This window comes from Pogoniulus pusillus, chromosome 21 (assembly GCF_015220805.1).
Source record: "Pogoniulus pusillus isolate bPogPus1 chromosome 21, bPogPus1.pri, whole genome shotgun sequence".
NCBI classification, from domain to species: Eukaryota; Metazoa; Chordata; class Aves; order Piciformes; family Lybiidae; genus Pogoniulus; species Pogoniulus pusillus.
Window position 1 is genome coordinate 679,182 of NC_087284.1, and position 26,309 is coordinate 705,490.

Here is a 26,309-nt window from a genome sequence, read left to right on the forward strand (position 1 = left end):
TGGTCTAGTTGACTGGATAGGGCTGGGTGCTAGGTTGGACTGAATGATCTTGGAGGTCTCTTCCAACCTGGTTGATTCTATGATTCTATGATTAAAAACTGACTGTATGTCCAGGCCCAAAGAGTGGTAGTGAATGGAATTAAATCTGTCTGGCTCCCAGACATTAGTCATGTCCCCAGGGGTTTAGTACTTGGGCATGTCCTCTTTAATGTCTTAATTAATAATCATAGAATCATAGAATCAACCAGATTGGAAGAGACCTCCAAGATCATCCAGTCCAACCTAGCACCCAGCCCTATCCAGTCAACTAGACCATGGCACCGAGTGCCTCATCCAGTCTTTTCTTGAAGACCTCCAGGGACAGTGCCTCCACCACCTGGGCAGTCCATTCCAATGCCAATCACTCTCTCTGTGAAGAACTTCCTCCTAACATCCAGCCTATACCTACCCCGGCACAACTTGATCTGTATGAGTGGGTTGTGCAGCCTCAGTAAGTTTGCAGATGACACCAAGCTGAGTAGTTATGTCGATCTGCTGGAGGGTAGAGAAGATTTAAAGTGGACTCTGCACAAGTTAGATTGGTGGGCCAAGGCTACTTGTATGGAATTCAACAAGGCGAGCTGACTGAAAATGAGTCAGCAGTGTGGGCAGATGGCCCGGAAAGCCAGAGCCATCCTGGCTTGCATTAGAAACACAGTGGCCAGAAGGAACAGGTGGTGATATGCCCCCATACTCAGCACTGGTGAGGCCACACTGAGTTTTGTGTTCAATTCTGGGCCACTCACTCTAGAGAGGACATTTTGGTGCTAGAGTATATGCAAAAAAGGGCCTGGAGCACAAGTCCTCTGAGGAGCAACTGAGGGAGCTGGGGTTGTTCAGTCTAGAGAAGAGCAAGCTGAAGGGAGACCTTATTGTTCTCTAGCTACCTGGAGGCAGGTTGGAGCAAGGAGAGGCCAGCCTTTTCTCCTTGGTGTCAAGTGACAGGACTACAGGAAATGGTTTCAAGCTGTGTCAGAGGAGGTTTAGGCTGGATATAGGAAATACTTCTTTACTGAGGGGGTTATCAAACATTGGAAAGTTGCCCACTGCCCAGGGCAGCAGAGTCGCTGTCCCTGGAGGTTTTTAAGCAATGTGTGGAGCTGTCCCTTAGGGATATGGTTTAATGTTGACCCTTCAGTGGGGCCAAGGGTTGGACCAGACGATTGTTGAGGACTCTTCCAAATGGATGGTTTCTGTGATTCTGTGAAATATGAAATGAGCAGTGCTAGATGACTGAGTGTAGCTAGGCTGTGAGTAGAGAAGTTATGTCCTTTGCTGTAATTGTACGTTGTTGTGAGCTTCACTGCATAGTGCCTCTATGCTCCCAGCTCAGCCTCATCTTTCCTGTGGAAAAAAAATGAATTTAGGTGCCTGATGAGGATGTCAGAAACCCCATGGGCTCCACTTGTCTCTTCAAAATTCAACAGGCAGAGCCATAGCAAATGTTTTGAGTCTTAACACATGTTCCGGATCCCTCATTCCCCAGTTTTCTTCCACATGCTAGCTGAGGATGCTTCTGGTCACCTTGTCATCACAGTTTCACAGCTTGTCTTCCTGAGTAGCAGCAAGAGCACCTAGTAGAGCTGCAAGCTTCAGAGCTGAAGGGAAGTGTATGTTCCTGATGATCTAGAAATATTGTTGGGCTTTTCATGGCAGCTTGCTCTCCTAGGATTGTTAGAAACTGACTGCTTTCTGTAAGTATCCACTGAATAGGTGATGCTATTTCTCATGGGTTTTCTAAAGTAAATAGGAAGTGTCAGCCTTTGTAAGGAGGTCATGTAACTGATCCCTTGCGTAACAGTGTATTCAGTTATTTCCTTTATTTAGCAGTGTTGCAGGCTTGGAATATGCTTGATGTGTGTTGTACTTGCTACTGAAGAATCTAGAGTTAAGCTTTCATCTTTATATTGTAGATGAATTATTTTTACTTTTCATGAAGACGTAATATGTAGACTGCTGACCTGGGTGGTATGAGTTTATTATTGTGCAAGATATGATAAACAGTTAATAATTTTGGTGAAAGGTTAGTGTGGTTTTACATGCTGAATACACAGAAAAAACCAAACAGTCAGTGTAAAATATTAACTGTAGAATCATAGAATCATAGAATCAACCAGGTTGGAAGAGACCTCCAAGATCATCCAGTCCAACCTATCACCCTGCCCTATCCAATCAACCAGACCATGGCACTAAGTGCCTCATCCAGTCTTTTCTTGAAGACCCCCAGGGACGGTGCCTCCACCACCTCCCTGGGCAGCCCATTCCAATGGGAAATCACTCTCTCTGTGAAGAACTTCTTCCTAATATCCAGCCTAGACCTACCCTGGCACAACTTGAGACTGTGTCCCCTTGTTCTATTGCTGGTTACCTGGGAGAAGAGGCCACCCCTCACCTGACTACAATGCCCCTTCAGGTAGTTGTAGACAGTAATAAGATCACCCCTGAGCCTCCTCTTCTCCAGGCTAAACACCCCCAGCTCCCTCAACCTCTCCTCATAGGATTTGTGTTCCAGGCCCCTCACCAGCTTCGTTGCCCTTCTCTGGACATGTTCCAGCACCTCAACATCCTTCTTGAATTGAGGGGCCCAGGACTGGACACAGTACTCAAGGTGTGGTCTGACCAGTGCTGAGTACAGGGGAAGAATAACCTCCCTTGTCCTACTGGCTACACTGTTCCTGATGCAGGCCAGGATGTCATTGGCTCTCTTGGCCACCTGGGCACACTGCTGGCTCATCTTCAGCTTACTATCTATCAGTACCCCCAGGTCCCTTTCCTCCTGACTGCTCTCCAGCCACTCAGTCCCCAGCCTATAGCGCTGCTTGGGGTTGTTGTGGCCAAATCATTCACAAGTCATAAAAATGTTGATACCGAGCAGTTTTCTTGATTTTCACTTCAGTGGATGTCCTGGTAGGGCATAAATCCTCCTAGGCCCGTTTAACCCCTGCCCTCCTCCTCCTGTTGTCAGATGAGCAAACAATAAAGGTTTAGCCCTAGGAAAGCCTTGAGGGGCAGGGGACTTAGCACCACATGTCAGGTGTCTTGTGCTGCCCTCAACATGCCTGCATGGTCAAAGGAGGCAGGAAGCTTTGAATTCATTGGCCAGAACAATGGTGCCAGTGCCTATTGAAGTATTTAAGGGGGGGATGATTTAGAGGCACCTGCCTTTCTTCATCAGCCTTTGTCTGCAGGGAGCCCTCCTGCCTCCTCTCGTTTGTGGCTCGTTAAAGGTGGCCACATGTATGCAGCTCACATCCACCAACTCAGCAGCGTCTCCTTCCCTCTGCATGAAATATTCTGTATGTTGCCCCGGGATCATTGTTGTGAGTTTGAAAGTGTCTTTGATACAGGAGACTACTCAGGGACCAAAAGAGTTGTGAGTGCATCTGCTGGAGCAAATGCCAAGACTCCATAAGCATAGCTAGATTCTTTCCTGTTTCATGTTACTATTTTCCAAGTTCTGATTGTTTAAACTGTTTAATTTTGTGCAGTTACTTCCTGTTGACCAAAAAGCCAAAAAACCTCAGGGAATTTCCCCCATTTTTAAATATTAATAATAAAAAATACTAAAATAATATTAATGGTTAATAACATATTATTAATTCACCGATACCATGGGCAATAGGAGTAGGTTTAGGCTGTTGTCTTACTGAAAAGAGAGGAATGAGAAGTCCCCTAGAATTTAGTAGAAGATATAGGCAGGTAAGCTACTTGACTCCATTACATGTTGTCATGTATGTAACATACAATGCTGTAGTGATCTCCTTCTCGCAGCATACTTTTCTTCCATTCCGTATCCTCTGACCACCAAAACCCTGAATGGCATTTCTTAACCACTTCTTACAAATGTTAGCCTGGTGTTGGAGGGGGAGGTAAGGCTGTACAAGCAAAGATCACTCCTAAAGGAAAGAGAGTTTTTGAAAGAGCTAGCGGGAGGGGAAGAACAGAAATCTCAACATTCTCCAGTTTCCTAGACCGGCTTTCAGAGAACTATGCAGAACATCAGACTGCTGCAAAGGGAGATCTCTTCTGGACTGACAGCATCTGACCTCAGCACACAGAGATTCAAGAGCTGTGTCTGTGCCTCTGACTAGAGACAAACTCTGCCAGAGTGTGGTTGTGCAAGTTCTGGCCACTTAAAATCTAGCGTAGATTTAAACCATTTGAATTCGGAGCCAAATGTGGTCACACAGGAAAATAAGCTGGGAGAGAGCAATCCATCCTATCAAAATGCCTGCCCCTGGAGACTCTCCCAGAATTTCACATCATATGGCAAAGACTTGAAAACAAGAACTCGAGCTAAGATCTCTGAGCACAAAGGTATTGAATGCATTGGACTGTCCTTAGTTGACTGCCTGTCTCCTCCACTCGTGTCATGGAATCACATAATCATAGAATGGTTTGGGTTGGAAGGGACCTCCAAAGCTCACAGCCTGTATCACTGATAGAGATGTTAAACAGTACAGGTCCCAGTACAGACCCCTGAGGGACACTATTTGCCACTGATGTCCATGGGGACTTTGAGCCATTGACTACTATCCTCTGGATGCAACCATCCAGCCAATTCTTTATCCACTGAACAGTCCACCCATCAAATCTGTTTCTCTCCAACATGGCAAGCAGGGTGTTGTGAGGGAACATGTCAAAGACCTCATAGAAGCCCAGACAGATGACATCTGTAGGTCATCCCCTGTTCAGTGATGTCACTCCATCATAGAAAGCCTCTAGGACTTGCTGTTAGTGAAGCTTTGTTGGCTGTTTTTTTGTCACCTCATTGTCATCCACATTCCTTGTTAAAGCTTCTAGGAGAATGTGCTGCATGATCTTCCCAGGCACAGAAGTGAGGCTGACAGGTCAGTAGTTCCCAGGCTTCTAATTTCTGGCTTTTTAAAAAATGTGTATAACATGTTGTTGCAGAGGGCAGTAATAATTCGTGGCCGAGTGGAGAATTTATCAAAAATAGATATTTTTTATTTTTACAAAACCCGCCCCCACAACTATATATACAAAGATTAATTTCGTTTGATAAACAGGTTCAGTTGCATGAGAATTCTACAAGGATACCATTAATAATCTGACTATATATTTGAAGTCAGATTTTGGAAAAGGACTCAGCTATTAATTAATAGCGGTTTCTTACTAAATTAAGCTAAGCCAAATAACTCGCTCAGGCTGGCTCGTGCGGTCTGTCTTCCTCCTCCAGCGGCTGCAGGAGTCGTTAAGGGTCGTTAAGGGTCGTTAGGCAGACAAAGGTGTGTGCCTAACACCAAAGCAAGTCCTTAGTCTCTCTGCAGTCCAGGCACAGGGGAGTGAACGAACTCAGGCAGAGACATACGTCCAACACAGGCAAAATCCAAAGCGGGAACCCCAAAGGTGGGAAGACCCCCAATAGTTATAACCTTGGCTAGACAAAGGGCAGAGTTACCACACCTTAGGCGCGAAAGCGCACGGCCAATCCCAGCCTGGCTCCAGCGCGGGAACTCACGAGGCAGTCCTCCCCCCCTTCACGGGGCAGTCCTCCCCCCCTTCACGGCTGCAGAGCAGGCGAGGGGGGGGGGGGAAACCAGGCGGCTTTTCCCCTTTCCCCCCGAAGTCCGGGCAGGAGAGGAATTTAGGGGTACAGGACTCCAGGACACATGTTGCTTGTTCCAGTCTCTGGGGACTTCACCTGACTGACAGGACTTTTCAAATGTAATCAAAAGTGGCCTGGAGACTACATCAGCCAGTTCTCTCAGGACTCTGGGATGTGTCTTGTGATGTCCCATAGACTTGTGTATGTTCAGGATCCACAGGTGGTCATGAACTTGATCTTCACATACACCCTTATCCCCACCCTGTGTTTTATTAACTTGGATGTAAATCCTAAATGAGACATTGTCTGCTCTAAGGATAATGTGGAAGCTGTGATTGTGTGAGGTGTGGCAGTGAACAGTACCATAAGGAGAACAGATGGCAGTTGGTTCTGTGTGAGGATCTGTCTGGCTGCGCTGTGGTGAAGCTACCTGCAGCAGCTTAAGCTGTTATCTTTCCTGGCTGGCTGTTTTACCTCCTAGCTGGAGATGATTGGGCAATCTTACAGAGTTGGCAAGATGGGGTGTGTGAACACTTGGTGACTCTGTCACCCAGTGCTACAGAAACAGGCAGGGTCGTTTAGGGGTCTTTGGTAGAATGAGGACTGGATACAGGGTTGTAGCTACAATTAGAGCTTTATTATTATATGAAATATTAATTATAGACATAGTTTATTGTTATCTACAGTTTCTAGATTAAGTGTAGCTTGTTGTGGCACAAGGTTTTTATCAGTTATACTTTCAGTTGTAATGGGAGGGGTAATTAATTAACAGGAGATGATACTTTTCCAAAATTAATATTGTTTATTCATTTTGATATTCAGGAGTCTTGCCTCCCTGACCACTAATTTTAATAATCATCAGTTCTTTGCATGGTCATGGAAACATTGTGCAAAGGAATAACTAGATCTAGAAATAACTAACAAAAATATATAAACATTAATTGAACTGGAAGAGAAGGTTCCTGCAGTCGATACACTGCTTGTGGTCAATACAACACTTGCCCACTAGATGGACTCAGGGAGCTCCTTTCTGCTTATGGCAGAAGGCCATGGTGAACTACAGGAGGCTTAAAGTATTGACCCACAAAAATATTAGTCTCCCGGCTCACAGGGCTGACTACAGCTTCAGACAGTACCCAAACACTTTCAGAGGGTTCTGTCAATGTCTTGTGAGCCAGTGAGTCTTCTGTTTCTTCTCAGGCTTCACAGGCTGCTGGAGGAAGGAGGCAGACAATCTCTGACCTGATCCTGGCTCCTGTGGATGATCTGTGTACCTCCAGGGTTTCCTGTCTTTGCAGGAGACTTTCAAGTGCAGACAGGATGCTTGCGACGTGCAGTCTCAGCACAACGTCGCTCTGACTGTGCAGGCCGATCGCGCAGAGGCGTTTAGATCCTGTTCTTGGTAAACACGAAGCAGGCAGTTTCCAGGCAAGTAAATACCAAGTATCAGGGCTTGTTGCTTTGTGGCAGAGTTAGCTTATAGCTTAGCATAGCATGGCAAGGTGCAATAAGGCAGTAAGGCAATATACAGCCAGAAGCAGAGGGCAATGGTGGCAGGCAACAGCAGGCATGAACACCATGGCAGAGCACGTTGTGTTACTTTCTCGTCTCCTTTTATCAATACAGCCTGAGACTAATGGGCCTTTGGACACAGAATAGCCAGTGTGTGGCCATCAGAATGGCAGTTAGTCAAGATTAACCATATTAGGTTAAGCCACAGGCTTGCTTTACCAAAATTTGGGACAAATGTAGGCCTTGCGTGAGGCAGGCATAAGCCAAGTGTGTGTACCTTGTTTACCACAGGATGTAAACATGAGCAACACAAGTCTGAGCAAGCCAGAGTCCTTAGACTCAGTGGCTCCAGGTTCTTTGTCCTCTTTCCCTTGGTTGCTTCTCCTCATAGCAGAAGGAGGGAGAGCAGAAAAACATATCTGGGCGAGCCAGGACATGTATAAGCCTGTTGTGGCCTACTCGGGCCTACCATGACACAGTTAAGCAGAATTTCTGGCACTCAACTTTCTTACTACCTAGAGTCTCTTGTTACTTAGATTTTTAAACACTTGGACCCTCTGCAGGTCACAGATCAGGTTAATAATCAGTGCATGATTACAGTAATCATAATCTGGACTCAAACTTTACCCAAAGGAATGTGAGTCACTCAGTTTTCAGGGCAAGACGACAGTGGTGCATACATCCCAGCCCCCTAGGGAATAACAGGTTTTGCTGTGCAGCAGAAGGACTTGCAGCTGCTAGCTTTTATAGGCAATATCTCATGTGCTGTTAACTTCCCTGCTCCATAACGGGTGCCACCACATCCTGGCGGGAGGCTTGGTGGTCAGATAGTCATGTCACAATGCCAGCAGGGCATCTGGCCGTTTTGTACGGGGGTGGTCACATAGAATCATAGAACTATTTAGGTTGGAGAAGATCTTTAGGATCATTGAGTTCAACCATTAACCTGGCATTGCCAAGTCCACAGATTTGAAAAGGGAACGAGAGGAGGAGATGATATGTGATCAGCATACTTAGATTTTATGGTAATTTGGCTTAGGAAATGGTGTTGCTTATGCTGATCATATCACAGGAGTCCAGGAGCAGGGCATACCAGTGACATGGCTCCAATAGAGAGCTGCACCTTAGTGTAAATGCATCTTCCTAAGCAAAAATCACACACTGCGCTGAGGCAGTTGAGGTGTGTACATACATGACTACCACCTCTGAGATAGAGGCAGTAACCCACAGCAGAAGGTAGCAAACATTACCTTACTCATCACTTTTCAGCTGTGTGTGTCCATGACCAGAGAGACCTGTGGATATGAAGATTCAGTTCCCACTCAGTTCTCCAGAGGCAAACTTGGTAACTTCTTGTCATGGAAGGCCAAAAATAGTCCTGATACATGTCCTGGTTTGTCCAGGTATGGTCCCCCCATGCCCCCCTACCCCTTTCCGGAGTGGGGAGAGGTGCAGGAAAGGAGACAAAGGCCCAGTGTCACTAAAGTTAAGGAGTGGGGCTTGCCCAGACTAGTTTTGCTCCTGATTACGTTCTGTGGTAAACAAGGTACATACACTTGGCTTGTGCAGAGGCCTTGTTTTTCAAATATGGGTCGAGCAAGCCCCTGACTTCACCTTAGATGGTTACTTTTGGCAAAGTGCCATTCTGATTGCTTGGTCTCCATTGCCCAATGAAGCAATCAATAAATAGGAGTGAAGTTGTAAACAAGTCACCATGCCTTGCCTTGCCTTGCCATCCCATGCTTTGCTTTGTCTTGCTTTGCCTAGCCAAGCCTTGTCTTGTTGCCTTGGGGACCAGCAAGGCTTGCTGCTTCAAACCAGCCTTGCTGCTTAACAACAAGATTTGATGCTTCAAGCTTGTCTACTTGGAACCATTGCCATGCCTCAGTTACCAAGGAGAGGTATAAGTGCCTTTCACACCACCAGCAGTAAGTCTTTGACAAAAGCTGTCCCAAACTGGCCAGCCTTAGCATGAACAACCCTGCTGGCAAGTAACAAAAGCCTGGACTGTGCAGAAGGGGTAAGAGCAGGAAAGCCAAGTGCCCCAAGCAAGCTGCATTACTGATACTAGGAGTCACAGCTATGGAAAGTGATAAGCTGGTCCTAGTTGGAGAACTTGCTTATAGAGACCTCGCTGCAGCCTGTGTGCTGAGAGAGAGCAGGCTACTGCCAAGCTGCAGGGCATCATGCTTGCCTGCACACCTGCAAACCTCCAGCAAGCCTGAAGCCCTGGGAGTTCACTGCCTGAGAGGGACCAAGACAAAGTCAGAGGATGGTGCAAGCCACACACAGCCTACATGTCCTGGGAAAACTCTAAAAGCTTCCAGCAGTTCCCATACCACCAACAGCACCCCTCCAAATGTTTTGGGTACTGTCTGGAACTGTAATGCAGCCCCAGAAATCCAGAGATACTAATGTGTGAGTAAATATTCTAGAAAGCCTCTTTGTAATAAGTTCTCTGCGTTCTCTGTAACTGTAGCTTCTGCTTTAGCAGAAAGGAGCCTCTCGAGTCCCCTTGCAGGGCAAGCTGGATATTGCACCACAAGAATCTGCAAAAGCTGTTTGTATTCTGCTAGTTTTGCTAAATGGTTTGAAATGGTTTGGTACTGCCCTATGCAGTGTACATATCCTGTAATCTAGCTGCACAACCGACCATAAGAGACCCTGTAAACAGTTAAGAAAATAATAATTTTAAAAGATTAATATTGATATTTCATAACCATAGTAGAAACCACCATACCATAACACTTCTATGTTATACGAAGCATAAATTTGCCATCAGATTGGCATTGGTCTTCTCTAGAAGGGTGATGATGCTAGCATAGGACTCAAAGTCTAAGAGACCTTTGCAACAGAACAGTCAGTGAGGAAGGCCAAGAATCATAGAATCAACCATGTTGGAAGAGACCTCCAAGATCATCCAGTCCAACCTAGCACCCAGCCCTATCCAGTCAACCAGACCATGGCACTAAGTGCCTCATTCAGTCCCAGTATGACTGCATGCCACAGTACTTGCTCTATTCTCAGGCAATTGAACACCAACATGCTTTTTATGAGGAGACTCCAATGTTGTTCTTATCCCACAAAAAATGACTCGGGGCTTATATTGGTTGCAAATGCTTGTCCAGGCTTTTTGCAAGCATTGTGTGGTCCTCATCACAATGCGTTAATCACAGTCAGTGACAAAACATCTTCTGCACGAAGTGTTATGTGATCCTTGATATCTTTGTAAAGGGTGAACAAAATGAATTGTGCACATAAGAACAAGCACTGCATTATGAGCTCTCTGTATCTCAAGCCATCTTGCTCCTCATGCCTCTCCCAGATCTGTCTTTTCACCCACACAGTGGCCTATTCTATTAATAAACTAATTCCTGTAATTCAGTTTTATCACATGAAGTGTCAACAGCACATTTAAGCCCTGACAGCTGTTCATTTATCAGCCACAGCTTCTGTGAGGTTCACAATGGCCAATCCATGAGAAACTTCTTTCTGTGAGCAATATATGGCTGGACAAGTGTCCCAGTAGTGTGTGCACTCCAAGGTAAGCACATCATTTCAGCTTATAGCAGAAGCTGGTCCTATCTGAGTATCACAAACACCTGCCTGCTGCGATTGCAGCCTGCTCTCACTGTGTGACTCTTCACAGCCTGTCCATTTTTCTATTGACACTTTCTCAGTTCATCACAACTTCTCTCTTTTCTGTAGGCTTGCTTCCATAAGAGTAAAGTGCTTTGGCTGCCTCAAAGCAGCAAGTGGTACATTAACTCCTCCAAGGCTCTCTGAGTCTGCATCCAGGTTCACTTTGTTAGCAGTTCCTTTTTATTCTTCTTTGGTTTATCTTCAAATGGTGACACAGCAATAGAGAACTGAACTGGGACAACAAGTCACACGTAGTATATTAATGAAAGGCAGTTTGTCAGCTCTGTCTGAGAGTTATCTCCTGGCTAACCTGTTTGAATTTACTTATGTTCTGCAGGAGACTTAGTTTTTATCCTTGTACTGTGCAAGTAATCCATCTATTAGTGTCTGAGGGCTTTAATTCTTGCTCTGTTCCAAAGAAAATGCACCTTCTGTTTTAGCCAGAAGATTTTTAGTTGCACATTTCTGAAAAAACACTCTCTTTTGTCTTGTCTCATCTTTATGGCTCATGCAGATTTGAACTTTGTTCATGGAACATGTGAGGACTTTTCATTCCAGTATTGGCTTGATTCTTAGAGCATCTTTCTTCTCCTTTCTGTAGGTAGTTTTCTTTTACATTACTAGTATTGTTACATCTATGGAAGCATATATTGAGAAGAAAAAGACAGACAAGAACAGAGGAGGAGCAATAGTGAGAGAAGCAGGAAAAAAAGCCTGAAGCCTGCAAACTACAGAGATGTAAACCAAATACTAAGCAACAAAACGGTTTTGTCTTAATGCTTAGACAACAGTGACTGTTTCTTTGATACCAAATGTTGAAAAAAGGCACAAACACTGTTCTAGTTGGATTCCTAATTAATTGTGGTTCAAGTTATTGTCTCAATAACTGAGCAGCTGATGATGCCTGAGTCAAAGCCTTTCACATTGTAGCTCAGGTTTGTTCAAAGAATGTTAGGTTCAGTGATGTACAGCACAAACACATCTTTACTAGATTTGGTAATTAGAGCCACACCAGGAGGCTAGCATGAGATGAGTGTCATGCTGTTCAGGTGAATGAAAAGTAAGGTTGGAAAATAAAACCCTCTAATCATAGCTGGACTGAAGGCCTGGGAAAACTGCCTTTTAATTTCTAGTCTGCATTCTATAACAATGGAAGAACTTAGAACTACTGGAAAGTAGGTACAAACTGTTTAACTCCCTCTGCTATCATCCATGTCTGTGCACAGGGACTGACAGTGGGACTGCAAAGTGACTGATAACTCATTGGCTGCATTATTCATCAGTGCTGTGCTGAACCCTCCTGTTCAAACATGTTATCTCTCCCACCTTGTTTGCAAACCAAATGGTTCAGCCATGGTAATAAATTGGTACCATTGCTGCATGGGCACAGCATCATTATATGTCATCGTCAGGGTGACATGCCTCCATGTGCAAAACCAGGTAGAAGCCTGTCTCACATTAGCTGTGAATAATATGATCTCTTGGTTGCTTATCAGTGAGCCCTGACCTTTCACCCTTTTAGGATCATCTGTTACTTCTCAAGTGCTGATATCTTGAATTTGGAAAGAGCTTGGCAGTAAAGGGGGAATCTCTATTCATTGTGTTTCAGCAGTAATTGAAGTTCTTCTCTGCGAGAGAGCCAGCACACTGGAGGGTCTGGAACAGGGTCACCCCAGGTTTGACTTAACTAGCACCTGTTACAGGAAACTTAATGGTCTTGCTTTGCCTGCTATATAAAGGTTCTACTAAACAAAGATTTGTGTATTGGCAACAGCTGATGAGGAGGATTAAGAAGTGTAGTATGAGCTAGAATTACTAGAATTATACACTTTTTGGAAGAGCATTTAATTCTCATTTCCCACCTTACCTATTGTACCTCTCACACTTTATTTTCTTTTTTTCTTCTAAAGAAATAAAAAATATTGTTTTGATAGAAAATGCAATTATTGCCTGGTCATGGCAAATTTAAGGTAACTTAGAGGTACAGAAGAGAAGTAAAAACTCATCAAATTACTTGGAGGTGGTATTTCAGCACTCAGATTGATTACACCAGCATGTTAGTACCACAGCCTTCATTTTAGTTTCCATTTCTAATTTCTTATGAAAGTTGTTTAACTTTTGCAAGCCATTTGGATGAAACATTGATGTTAAGTTTATGTTTACTAGAGACATCTTCAGTTTCTGCACTTCTTAGACCCTTATAACATATTTTGAGTTTTCAGCCTTTTCAGTTGAATTCAAGGAGAAAAGAAAAATAGGAAAGATCTCCAAGCCACCTTTTTGTTTAATGGAGTCCCAATTTGTCCTGGCTGTGGCCCTGCACACTAAGGAGTAGTTTTGTGGGGGAAAACAACTGAAAGCCAGCTGCAGCTGATCTGGAATTTCTCAGTGTTTTCAAGAGTACAAACTAATCATTGTAGTAGAAACAACCCAAGAACTGAAAATGCCAAGTCAGATCGCAGAGTAACAGCTAGCACAACAAGTGCAATGAAACCTGCAGGGCAGTCTAGGGGTTTTAAGTCTTGGTTTTGTCTTGAATAGGCTCTTTCAGAATAGTGGCAGAATTATAACTGACCTTGTATAATTGAGAAAGCAAACATGGCCACGACAGTTACAAAGTATGAGGCAGCCAGAACGCTATCCTCCTTCAAAAGAGGTTGGCTGTAATACTGCAGTGCACTAGAGACTGGTCTGGGATCCGTGGCTGGCCATGATCTGCTGCACTACCTGGCTATAAGTTGTTCAGAGCGATGAAATGCTGATTTTAAAAGAAACCTGAACTAAACAAAAATTACAGGCAGCTACCTGGATTCATCCAGGAAAGAGACCTGCCACTAAACCACATCCTTTAGAATAAGGAAACAAGTCTTGAACATTCACCATTGCTGTGAAGTTTTTGTGTGATGAAAGAGAGAAACTGGAGAAAGTTAGATACAGCACATCAGCAGATGTTATGTTTGCCACACGTTCAGAGCTTACAGCCACTTGGGTGGTATTTCAACCATATCTCTGTTTGCCCTTTCTCCTGAAAACCACAGGAGTGGTTCACAGCACAAGCCACGGCACAACGTGTTAACACAGACCAGGAGCGTCTGCTCAGAGCTCACTGGCACACCTGTTACAGAGCTCATACCCCTTCTCAGCCAGCGTAGGCCAGCAGCCGTTTCTCTGTCAGCTCTGTCTGCCTCTTGGGCAGCTTTCTTTGCGAGGTGTATTTTGGAGGAGGTGTGGGAGGAGGGGGAGATGCTGCTGCGTGTTCAATGCAAAGCACTTGGCTGTGATAGGCTGAGGGGATGTGGATACTCTGCCGATGTATGCTGGCAACTGCATCCTTTGCTCTTTATAGCTGCCACAGAGGAGCAAAGGCAGGGAGAAAGAAAAACCTTTCCACCTCGCTGTAAGTAACATTCTTTGTCCTTAAAGCTTTGTGGCTATTGACTTGAAGTAGGTACGTTTAGATTAATGCAACAATTGGTTACTTAGAGTGAGGGCTCAGCTAATAGCCAGCCAGGGATAATCCAAGGGGGTTAAAAACTATTTCTTTTTAACCTAACTTTGCAGAGCGTTGGGTGCTCCTCTCATTTGTGTTTGTTTGGTTCTGCATACCATGTATGTCAGCTGCAATTGTTTATGTACATTTGTGCAGAATACCTTGTATTCAAAAGTTTGTGTCATTCCAAACAACCAAGCAGGCCTGGAGAAATGATTTGCCAAATGTTTTGAACAATGAGTTTTTCTATATAAATTTAATACATACCTTTTGGAGTGAAGTTCTCCTCATAAATAATCCTTCCTAATCACTATAGTAAAACCTTAGAAGGGAGAATTATCAAGTTGCAGACTCTCTGCCAGTGACAACAATGAATAGACCCAACAACTTTTGACTGAAAATGTGATTTTTTTTTTTGGTGACATATAGAGCCTGTAACAAACATGCCTAATTCCTGGCTTGTGAAAAAGTACAAGTACAGACTAGATTTGATTCCCTTTTTACTCATGCTAAAAGAAAATTCATCCTAGTCTCTATTCTGGCAGTACTTCTATTGCCAATAGTAAAACTTTAGCCTAACAGTAGCCACAGCTGTGAAGAGCAGTGGATTCAAGAGCACAAAGTCCTTATGGCTTCAGTGGTGTCACTGTGGCACCACAAGCCATGGAATTACATTATATTCTGCAGCAATCAGTTGGCAGAACAGAAAGTGCACTTATTTATTGAGAAGATACAGAGTTAGTACTTTTTTGAGCAATTGCAGCTATCCCTTTAAAGTACTATTAAATGCATTCTTCCTTTCTCTATTTAGTAATAGGAGCTGCTAAAAGGTTTTATTGTGTTGGCTATTTTTTGTTTTCCTTTGATGAAGTAGAGAACAGGCACTCATAAAGTTCTGAACATCGAATATACCTTTTTTAATTCATTCTCTTTTGATTCTCTCCCTCTCCCTCCCCCCTCCCCCCCTTTTCCCTCTATTATCTCATGTTCTTCCTCATAACAGTATTCCTGGCAGTATCTTTTACATTTCTATTGAGTTAATACAAAGTGCAAAAAGGTTAGACAATACTTTTAAACAGGAATAATAAATTGAATGTTACATGCATAATAATATCCCTATACATGTATTTAATACTTAATTGTGCATACATAGCTCATTTGTATGGTGCCATTTCAAAGAAAGTAGGAAATTACTTGCAAGTGAATATACACTCGAACAAGAGTTTTCAGTAACTTCACTAAAACAAAGTATTTTCAGTGCACTGAAATGGAAGGAGCAGCTTAAACAAACCGGAAGATTATGTATCAACTTTACATGGTGTAACTTATGTGTCTTGTGACAAAGTCCAGCAAAGTGAAAGGGCAGTGAGTTCATAAATGAACATATGAAGAGATACATTGATATAGTTTAAGTTTTCACATGATTATTCTTGGGTTTACCTGAAGTTAAGAGCAAAACTAAATCTTCGCCAGTACAGTAGGACTTCATCTGAAGAAGTATGCAGTGGTAACAATATCCACTGATGCTTGCTAGGAATGGAAGCATATAATATGTTTGATAAGATTGTGTTTTATCAATCAGAGTGAAGCTGTTGATGGATTTGCATACAGACTATGCTTACAATGTGGTAGAAGTTGGTAATTAGGCAGGGTGCCTGCCTCCTGAGAAGCTGTGCTCTCTTCAATTGCAGTTCAGCTGGCAAGGACTGAGTATGCTGAAATTCATCCTGAGAGGCGTGGGGTCCCTTAGGGCATGGAGCCTTTATCACTTTTTTTTGGGGTGACTGTTAAATACTTCAGGGATGCTCAGTTCCTCTGAAATTTCAGTTTAGTTTTGGAAACTTGGCCTGCTTTATTTTGCAGTTGAAGTCCCTTCAACTGAAGTGGCTATTTTGAGTACACACAAATTGTAACAGACCTTCAGATAATAAGGATGCTGTCAAACAGTGGTTTCATTGTAGACCCAAAGAACTAAGTTGTCTGAAGCATTTTGCTTCTTACAAAAATCACGTTCTGTGTTTTAAAAATATGCTGGCATAATGGGAAAGTATCTCTCTGTGCATTGTGTTATTCCATCGTGCATGTGCTGTATATAGATGTCAGAGGTAGACGAGAGAAATATTCTGTACTGGTAGAGAAGTGAAGTAATTTGCATTTTTATAGTTCTAACTGGTAAGCACTATAACTGGCAAATATTCAGTCTACTGGATGTAGCTTCCATACATAACAAGTAATAATTTCAAGCAGATGAAGTGACATCTATGATGAAGAGTTGAGGAAGAGAGTAAAAATACAAATGAGAATGTAAGTGAGTCTTGTTATTCACAGAAGAACAAATATTTTAAAATGACCACTGGCTTCCTGCAAGGAGTATGCCCTTGTGCTTCATGGTGAGATGTGTGTACTACAGTAGGTAACATATTTTCAGTCAAGGAGTTTTAGGGAAGGAGATTCATGTGTACATAAAAATAGATCTTTAGATAGATTTTAATTTCTCAATATTACCTTGCAGGGGGAAGACTTAAATACTTTGCTTCAGATTGAAGGTTGGGCTCTTCTGCCAGGCAACCAGCAACACAACAAGGGGACACAGTCTCAAGTTGTGCCAAGGGAGGTCTAGGCTGGATGTTAGGAGGAAGTTGTTGGCAGAGAGAGTGATTGGCATTGGAATGGGCTGCCCAGGGAGGTGGTGGAGTGGCTGTGCCTGGAGGTGTTCAAGAAAAGCCTGGATGAGGCACTAGGTGCCATGGTCTAGTTGATTGGCCAGGGCTGGGTGCTAGGTTGACCTGGATGATCGTGGAGGTCTCTTCCGACCTGGTAGATTCTATGATGTGTTTCACTGGATCAAACTGAATTTAAAGCTCATTAGATAGTAGTTTATATTGACTTAACAACACTGCAGTAACTGTGGCAGATTTGGGATAGGTGGTTCGTCCTCCTGTTCCTTATGATTAGCATTCCTGATTCAACCACTGAATTACCCTGAATTTTGAGAATGCTGCTGCAACAGTGATTCATGACAGAAATATTGCAGCCAAAACACTGTTAGGATGAACCAGTGGACCTCCAGTCCTTGGGAATTACTATAGTTGGCAACTAACAAATAAGATCTTGGCAATTATCTAAAATGCATATTTTGTGAAACTGAGCTGGCAGATTTCAGTTCCACAGTCATAAGTTGGAGCTACAGAATGTGTATCTGGTGTTTATAGCTTGATTTTATTTGCTTATTCTAGTACCTAGAAAGAACTTTGTGCAAACTCTAACTGATAAGAATGACCATAAGTTGTATCAGCATATGATAGGGGAACAAGGTGACGTAACTGTTACTTGGAATAGAAAGAACTTTCAGATAAAAAAAAGCTTACTGGTAAAAAACGTTCACAAGCTCTTTAACAATGTATCTCTGTGCTAAACTGACAAAGCAAATTTGCTTTTCTCTCACACTACTATTTTGAGCTTACACACATTGCTATTTAACTTATGCCATTTGAGTTATACCATGTGATCCACAGAGGTTTCTGTGTTAAAGCACAGAATGCCAGATTGGGAGGGACCTTTCTAGGTGGTGATCTACTTGAAATTAGATGGCCTAGGACTCTATCAAGCTGAGTTTTAAAACTGACCAATACAGGAGAATCCACTGCTTCCCTTGGGAGATGATCCTAATGTTTGCAAGTTCTCACAGTGAAACGTTTTCTTCTGGAGTCCAATGGGAATCTCCCCAGGAGTAACCTGTACCTGTTGGCCCTCGTCTTTTCCATGGGACTCCTTGTAAAATGAGACTTTCCATCCTCCTGGTAGCCACGCTTTATGTACTGGTACATGGTAAGAAGGTCCACTTCTCAAGGCCTCAAGTTCTCTCAGCCTTTCCTCATATGGCAGGTCTGTCAGCCCTCTGATCATTCTCATGGCCCCACATATAACCCCTCTGAAAAAATCCACCTTGTCTTTGGACACCGCTGACTGAAGACTTGTCATTCTTGAAATGTGTTATAGTAGCATGAGGATAGCCATAGATGGAAACAGTCAACTACTGAGTTAAAATGCCTCTTTCAGCAGGGGACTTTTGGTAAAACTTCACATATCATCCCATATGGAACTGATGATAACAGAGAATGAGTTAAGCCAATAGTAAGAGGTGCAGGACAAGCCAGTAGCTGGTATTCAAAGCAACAACAGCAAGGGTAATGCAACTGATTATTTCACACAAACTGAGTGTTTGAAATGAAAGACAAATAGCCTCAGTTTCCTCCTGATTACAGATGTTGTCCTATATTTGATATAATAATAAGGGTAGAGAATAGCATAGTGATATTTACCAGTCTCAAGTTGTGCTAGGGGAGGTCTAGGCTGGATATTAGGAGGAAGTTCTTCCGAGAGAGAGTGATTGCCATTGGAATGGGCTGCCCAGGGAGGTGGTGGAGTCACTGTCCCTGGAGATGTTCAAGCAGAGACTGGATGAGGCACTTAGTGCCATGGTCTGGTTGATTAGATAGGGCTGGGTGCTAGGTTGGACTGGATGATCTTGGAGGTCTCTTCCGACCTGGTTGATTCTATGATTCTGTGGTGCTATGATTCTATTCTATGATTGCCTCTTCCCTATATACACTAGAAAATAGAATCTCTCTTTAAACTTCCAGCCGATGTTTTCAGTTTTGCTCTGTAAAAAGCAGCAAGAGTCACCTCTAAAAAGCAGCAAGATTCATCCAGTCCTGGGTGGCTTGTGGCCTCAAACTACAACACCCAGAAGGTCTCTCTTTATTTTTTTCCTCAAAATGATGACCTCAGTTATAAAACATAACAGTCATTTTACTTATAAAATATAACAGTCAAAATAGTTATAAAGCCTAGTAGTTACACTGCACTTAATAAAATTAGTTCCTTACAAAGTGAAGATCTGAAAGTATGTGAACTTGACAGTTTTCTTAGTGAGACAGTAAGAAACACTATCACTGATTCAATTTAGGTATGCAAAGACTCTTGGATGTGTTTCAGGCACTGTGATCTCAACCCTGGATTCACTGAGCACTCAAAATGCACAGCCACATAGAGCAAAAAGGTTGGCCAGGGTGACAGGAGCAGGTGCCCTAGCAATATGAATTTATGTTTGCAAAGCACTTTGCAGGCAAACTGCAGCTCATCTAAGCTGAGCTATATGTCACCTTTGATGTGTACACACAGTCTCTACCTAGCTCAAACCACATGCAGAGCTCCGGCCCAACGTCTTGCAAATAGGGACAGCCCCAAACAGAGCTTCCTTATATCTTCCTGAAAAAGGCAGTACCCTAAGTAAATTCTGATTGAAACCTCAATAAAGCAATAAGGCTTTTTAAATGGTGCAGCATGTACCTGCACAGAGACAGATTAAAGAGACTGTATCCTGAGGCAAGACAGAGGCAAGAACTAGATAAAATGACAGGACAGCACAGTGATTGCTGTGATAACTGTGATTATTATAGCTTGTTATTAACAGTATAATAGAAACACACATAATGGTATTTTCTTAGACCTCTTTGTAAGGCAGAAGGGAATTATGTGCCATATAACAGTACCACATCCTTGGGTCAGCCAGCAGTGGCAGGGATTGAATCTCATTTCTGAATCTTCCTCCATGTGCCTCTGCTGCTTTGCTGTGCAAAAGACACAACCCGTCTGTATTAGGCTATTCTACATCACACCCCAGCATCAAAGACTTAACAGTGTGATTTACTTTTATATGATATCCAGCTAATATTGGAGCAGAGCAGAATTCCGGTACACAGAAATGGAGGAGCATGTAATCTTTCCAAAGAAGGCCACGTTGGTCATGCTATGTCATCTGCATAATAGATTTAAAACTAGTAACATTTTCTTTCACAAGTGACTTTTCTTGCCTTTCTTTCCCCCTCAGGATTTTTCTGGCAGTGCGTTTTAACCTCTGATACCCATGGATGCTGCAGAGTTCCGCAAGAGAGGGAGGGAGATGGTGGACTATATTGCAGATTACCTGGAGAAGATAGATAAAAGACAGGTCTTCCCAGATGTGGAACCAGGATACCTAAGGCCCCTCATTCCAGACTGTGCACCCCAGGATCCTGAGAGCTTTGAGGATGTTTTTAATGACATTGAGAAGATCATTATGCCAGGGGTAAGAAAAATGAATCTAAAATGTTCAATACTGCATTTAGGTTTTCAGAGACATTAAGGAAAGTGTGGACTGAAGCTTGTGCAGCTGAATCATACAAACGTAAGTACCCACACTGATTAGCTTTTAGAAGGCAGCAGTCTGCTTTTTATCTATAGCTAAATTTGATCTAACACTCTACACAACTAATGGGTTTTAGGCCTGCTAGAAATAATCAAATCATTCTCTTTCCTCAAGGAAAGTTTGCTTTTGGAAATAATCCCCTTTCTTCCCTCAAATTTGGTAAGGCAAAGCTTCATAACTTTAATTTTCATGTGGTATTTTGCTTCTTGCAAAGAAGACTAAATGTTTTGTCAATAGGATTTTTTATTAGTCTGCCTGGCCTACAGCCTTCGTTCAAGCTGATCTGTAAATGTTAAATTTCTCTTAGGAGACTTCTTTTTATTACAGCATTGACAAAAAGGATTCTCCCCAGTATTTGTTCTGTTGACTTACTCTCCTAAATGTTAACTTCCTTTATTATGTGCTAAGACAAATGGCCACTGCCTAATATTAGTCTTTGGCCAGTGTTAGAGGGACAGTGCAGAACAAAACATCTGGCATTTCTCCAGTTCTGAATCTTTCTTGGTCTTCCATTCATGGTATACTTTTTTATTTTAAATATGTTGTGTCCTTGTTTCAACTGGGACAGAGTTAATTTCCATCCTAGTAGCTTCTGTAGTGTTCCTGGTTGAATATAGGATGAGAATAATGTTGATAAGATACTGGCAATTTTAGCTTTTGCTAAGTGGTGTTCATATGAATTCGAGGCCTTTTCAGCTCCTCAGGCTCTGCCAGTGAGAAGGCTGGAGGGGCTCAACAAGCCGGGAGGGGACACAGCCAGGACACCTGACACAACCTAGCCAAAGGGCTATTCTATACATGTGCTGTCCTGCCCAAAATCTGAACTGAAAGGAGTTGGCTGGAGGGGCTGATCACTGCTGAGAGACAGTGGGCATTGGTCAGTGTGTGGTGAGCAATTGCATTGTGTGTGACTTGTCTTTCTTGGGCTTTATTTCACTCACTTTTTGCCATCTTTATTCTCACTACTGTTACTATAATTGTTGCTTTTTTTTTTTTTCTAACTTTCCATCATGAAATTGTTGTGTCTGAGAGTTTCGCTTGTTTTCCATTCTTCTCCCCATCCCACTGGAGGCTCAGAGGACTGAGTGAGCAGCTGCATGGTGCTTAGGTGCTGACTGATGGTGTTAAACCATTTCAGCTTGTCTCCTAAGGCCTCGAAGAAGCTTGAAGAGGACAAGATTATTAGTAAATGTTAATGATGAATCTCTCCTTTAGATCTCTGCAATAACCACTTTGGGTCACTGCTCTGGATGTAGGTTGGTGATATTATTGCTGTGTGACTGCACACAGAACCACTGCTCTGCAAATCTCTTTAGTCAGCGTACTAAAACACCAATTACTTTTCATTGACCAGTGTAAATATTTGATATTCAATACGACTTCATCATGTTTCCCTTGGAGCCAACTCTGCTGTCCTTTCACAGGTAAAATCTCCATTGAAGTCAGTGAAAGTCTCTCCACTCTTCCCAAAGATTTGTGGATGAAGTCTTAAATCCGAGAGAATTAAATCAGTGCAGATCAGAAAAGAGAATTATGTCCAACATGTGAAATAATTTCATTGTTGCTCAAAGATATGGCTGCCTTTCCTTAACATTAGAAGAAAATACTAACCACATTTTTTTGCCTGTGAAGTAGAGCAGAAAACACTTTGCTTTGAACACTTGATAACATTCAATAACTAAATACCAAATTAAAAAAATTAAGAGATGAGTAATTTCAGAATAGAAAGTGAGCAATTAAGTCATAAATATGTCATGTTCCCTCTTAACTAAACTGATTTTTTCTGTGATATTTATGTGCCCTGCAAACAAATTTACTTTCATAAAGTGATATATTCTGGAGAACAAATATTCTATACAAAACCTTCCTCTGGAGTGAAATGATAGTGGTTGTGAGACAAAGCCCAAGTACATAAATCCCACTTCTCACAGTAAGTCTGATTTTGCCTGTAGTCCTTATGCTGAATACAGAACACTTACATGAGCATAGCCTGACAAAGTCAGAGTCACAAACTCTTGGTTGGATGGCACCTCTAGAGATCTACCCCTGCTGCTCAAAGCACAGTCAGTTAGAGCAGGTTGCTCATGACCATGTCCAATTGAGTGTTGAGTATCACAGGATCAATCAAGTTGGGAGATACCTTTGAGATCATCAAGTCCAACATTATCCAACTAAATCACGGCACCAAGTGCAACATCCATTCCCTTTTTAAACACCTGCAGGGACGGCGATTCCACTACCTCCCCAGGCAGCCCATTCCAATGTCAGTCACTCTTGATGTGAAGAACTTCCTCCTAACATCCAGTCTAAACCTGCCCTGGCACAGCTTGAGACTGTGTCCCCTCATTCTGTTGCTGGTTGCCTGAGAGAAGAGACCAACCCCCACCTGGCTACAACCTCCTTTCAGGTAGTTGTAGACAGTGGTAAGGTCCCCCCTGAGCCACCTCTTCTCCAGATTAGACAACCCCAGTCTCTCCTTATAGGCCTTGTGCTCCAGACCCCTCACCAGCTGTATAGGGTTAACACTCCTGGGGAGTAACCCTGAACCTGACCCTAGGGGTCTTGGCCCCTCCCCAGGGGTGGGCCACACTCCAGGTGATGGTTAGCCCACTCCCCCCACTTCCTGTGGTATAAAAGAGAGGGGCTTCCTGCTTCGCTCCCTCTCTCTTGCTTCGCTCCCTCTCTCTTGCTTCGCTCCCTCTCTCTTGCTTCGCTCCCTCTCTCTTGCTTCGCTCCCTCTCTCTTGCTTCGCTCCCTCTCTCTTGCTTCGCTCCCTCTCAACACACACACACACTGCATACCAGCACGCCACAAGGCAGAGACACCATCTCACACTCGGGTTGTATCCATCCCTTTTTGTATTTTGCTGTTTTCCCTTCCTTATCCTTTGTAAACTTCCCTACCTCCAATACCTTTTCTAAGTTATTGTTAAACTTTTCCTTTTTAACTTCCAAAATCGAGTGAGATTGATATTTATTTGGGTGTGCTTACCTCTCTCTCTCCCTATATCTAATCCCTATCTTTGGGAAAAGGAGGGGCAAGAGGGGAGGGCACTCTATAAATTGTCATTGGTTCTATCAAATTTATTAGAGTCTCTGGGAACTTGCATTTGAACCCAAGACACCAGCCTTGTTGCCCTTCTCTGGATATGCTTGAACATCTAAACATCTTTCTTAAACTGAGGGGCCAAGGATCTCCAAGGATAAAGTGTTTACACTCTCCGTTGTCTTGTTCAGAAATTTGACCACCCTCTCAGTAAAAAAGCTTTGTCTTACATCTCAGTGGAATTATCTGTACACATTTATTCTTCGCTTGTCACTGAATACCACTGAGAATAATCTGGTTTCATCTTCACACTCTCCCATGAAATGTTTTACACATTGACAAGATACTCCCTCAGCTTTCTACAGGCTGAGCAATCTCATCTCTTTCAGCCTCTCCTTGTATGGCAGATGCTGCAATTAATCACCTCCATGGTCTTTTAACTGGAATGACTCCATTATGTTCCTGTTGCCCCACACACTGCACCAGCTTCAACTCTAGATGGTTTTGGCTTTGGATTTCCTAACCCTGTCTCTACATGCTCAGACACTGTCTTTGTAGCCTTTCCCTCCTGAGTCACCTGAACCTCCTGGTGTCCTTACTTGCTTCCTTTTTACATTTGAACATTGTCAGGAGCTAATTGTTCCTCTGCAAGCCTCCTGCCACCTCACTTGATTTCCTGCAAGCGGGGTGGATCATTTTTGAATCTGATGATGATCCTTGAAAATCAACCAACTGTCCTGGACCATGTTCCCAGTTTTTGTCTCACCTGGGATGCTACCAAGCAGGTCCTGTAACAGGCCAAAGTCTGTTTTCCTGGAGCCCAGAGTTATGATCTTCTTTGTGCCTTTCTTCCTGCTCTCATGATCCTGAACTCTGCCATCTTGTCGCAGTCACCACAGTTGTGGTGGCTTTGAGAAAAACTCCTCCCCAAATTAAGTTTCCCAGACCAGCTCAGACAGTTTGAAAGTAAGTTAAGGCTATGTTTTGCAAAATCTCTAGTAAAGATACATACATCTATTTACAGTTATAGACAGTTTAGAAGTAATACAGAAACCCAGTCCTCCTCCCCTTGAAAAAAAGAAACAAACCAGAAGGGGCCAATGCCACCTTCCTCTCACCTCCCCAAGAGAAATCCAGTAGGGCTCATGTGTTGTCAGTTCCTTCAAGGTTAGTATTCAGCCATGCACAGAGGAGCAGTGGAGGAGGTGGAAGGCAGGAGGCAAAGGGAATTGTTTATACATTGTTGCTTCATCCCTCTTAGCAAAGCAGTGGATAGTATAGACTTTATTATTCTTTTTACAACCAATACGCTGCTCATCCACTCTGCATTCAAAAGAATGTCCAGAAAGTTTATCTCTCTTGTTTATAACTTAGAACCAGAATAGAGTGTTAGCTCCTAAACTGCTACCCCTGACTTTCACACCCCTGAGCAGTTCTTTTAAGTATGTGGTACCACAGCATGTCTCTTCTCATCTGTTCCTCCGCAGTTTCTGTGTTAGCAAATTATCATCAATGCACTCTGGAGACCTACTGGACTGGTTGTACCCTGCTGCTGATGTCTGTCCAGCAGATATCAGCTTGACTGGAGTGTTCTGCAAGGACTGACCTGTGAACATGAGGTTTCTTCCACCTGTTAAGATTGTTGTATTTATGCATTTTTTCCTTGTCAGGTAGCCTGTAGCAGATACCCATTCAAATGTTTCCCATCTTCAAATCTCTAGTGGTTCTGATCCATAGGCTCTTGGCTGGCTCATTGTCAGTCCCTAGGTAGAGCCCCATGCATCCCTGCCTCTGTATTGGATCAAGGTGCACTCCCCTGCCTCACCTTCTTGGTCTGTCCTTCCTAAAGAGCCTGTCCTCATCTACTGCAGCACTTCAGTTGTGTGAGCTATCTCACCAAATCTCTGTGGCCCCAGTGAGATCACAGACCTGTAATTGCACACAGCCTTCTAATTCCTCCTCTTTGTTCCTCATGCATCATGCCATAGCATATAGGTGCTTCAGAGAGGTGCTCATGCTGATTTCCCAGCAAAGTTATGGGAACGTCTCTCCACAACACCCTCCTCTCAACACTCCCCTCTTTATGTGCATGCACTTACCATCTGCTTTAGTCCTATTTTGCTTTCACGGCCTCTCATCCACTTTGCACTTCACCCTTAGCTTGTCATCTCAGTCCATCTTCCTCCCTTGATCTCTCACATCTACTGTGTAATCTCCATTTTATAGATGAAGAACTGGCCTTCTTCAAAGAGAATAACTAATATGACAGAGGTCACAAAACCTTGTTCTTCCCCTAAGCCATCAGTGGCATGTAAGCAATTTTTGTTTCCTTCGTGTTGATATCCTCACTGTTAATTGTGTTCAGATTTTTGCTACTTATTGGATGACTGAAAATCTGAAAATTCGGTTCCTTTGGGGGAGCAAGGATCAATCAGTTTTGTAATGCAATAATGCAGTACCCATTGCTGTCTTTACCCTATAGGAGAAGAAACATTCCCAAAGCTGCTTCTTTGAGGCTTCTTGTGAAATTTGACATAGACCTTTAAAGGGCAAGTGGCTGCATTTTCATGACCATAATGGTGCTAAGTTCTTAACACAGAGAGTGAGGGAATGGCTGATGAACTCTGATCTCCCCAGCAGGACAGTGGAAAGGATCTGCATATTAAAACATCAGAAAGAGTCACCTTTCTCTATCAGACTTGCTTTATTTTCATGAAATGTATCTCCTCCTTTTTTAAAGCCCCAAAATGATCGAGGTTGGC

The 26,309-nt window shown here is 43.1% G+C and overlaps 1 protein-coding gene across 4 annotated transcripts in view; it reads left to right on the forward strand.

Moving 5' to 3' along the window:
- The first annotated feature begins 14,085 nt into the window (after window positions 1-14,085).
- Window positions 14,086-26,309, forward strand: part of DDC (dopa decarboxylase) — an 81,659-nt gene continuing 69,435 nt past the window's right edge. For 3 of the 4 annotated variants that reach the window (XM_064160742.1, XM_064160746.1, XM_064160744.1), the window contains exons 1-2: window positions 14,086-14,159; window positions 20,146-20,382. In XM_064160742.1, the coding sequence (XP_064016812.1) occupies window positions 20,182-20,382 (201 nt within the window). In that variant the 5' untranslated portion in view covers window positions 14,086-14,159; window positions 20,146-20,181. Of the gene's footprint in view, window positions 14,160-16,764; window positions 16,799-20,145; window positions 20,383-26,309 lie in introns of all 4 variants that reach the window. The other variant, XM_064160743.1, reaches the window with a different exon arrangement.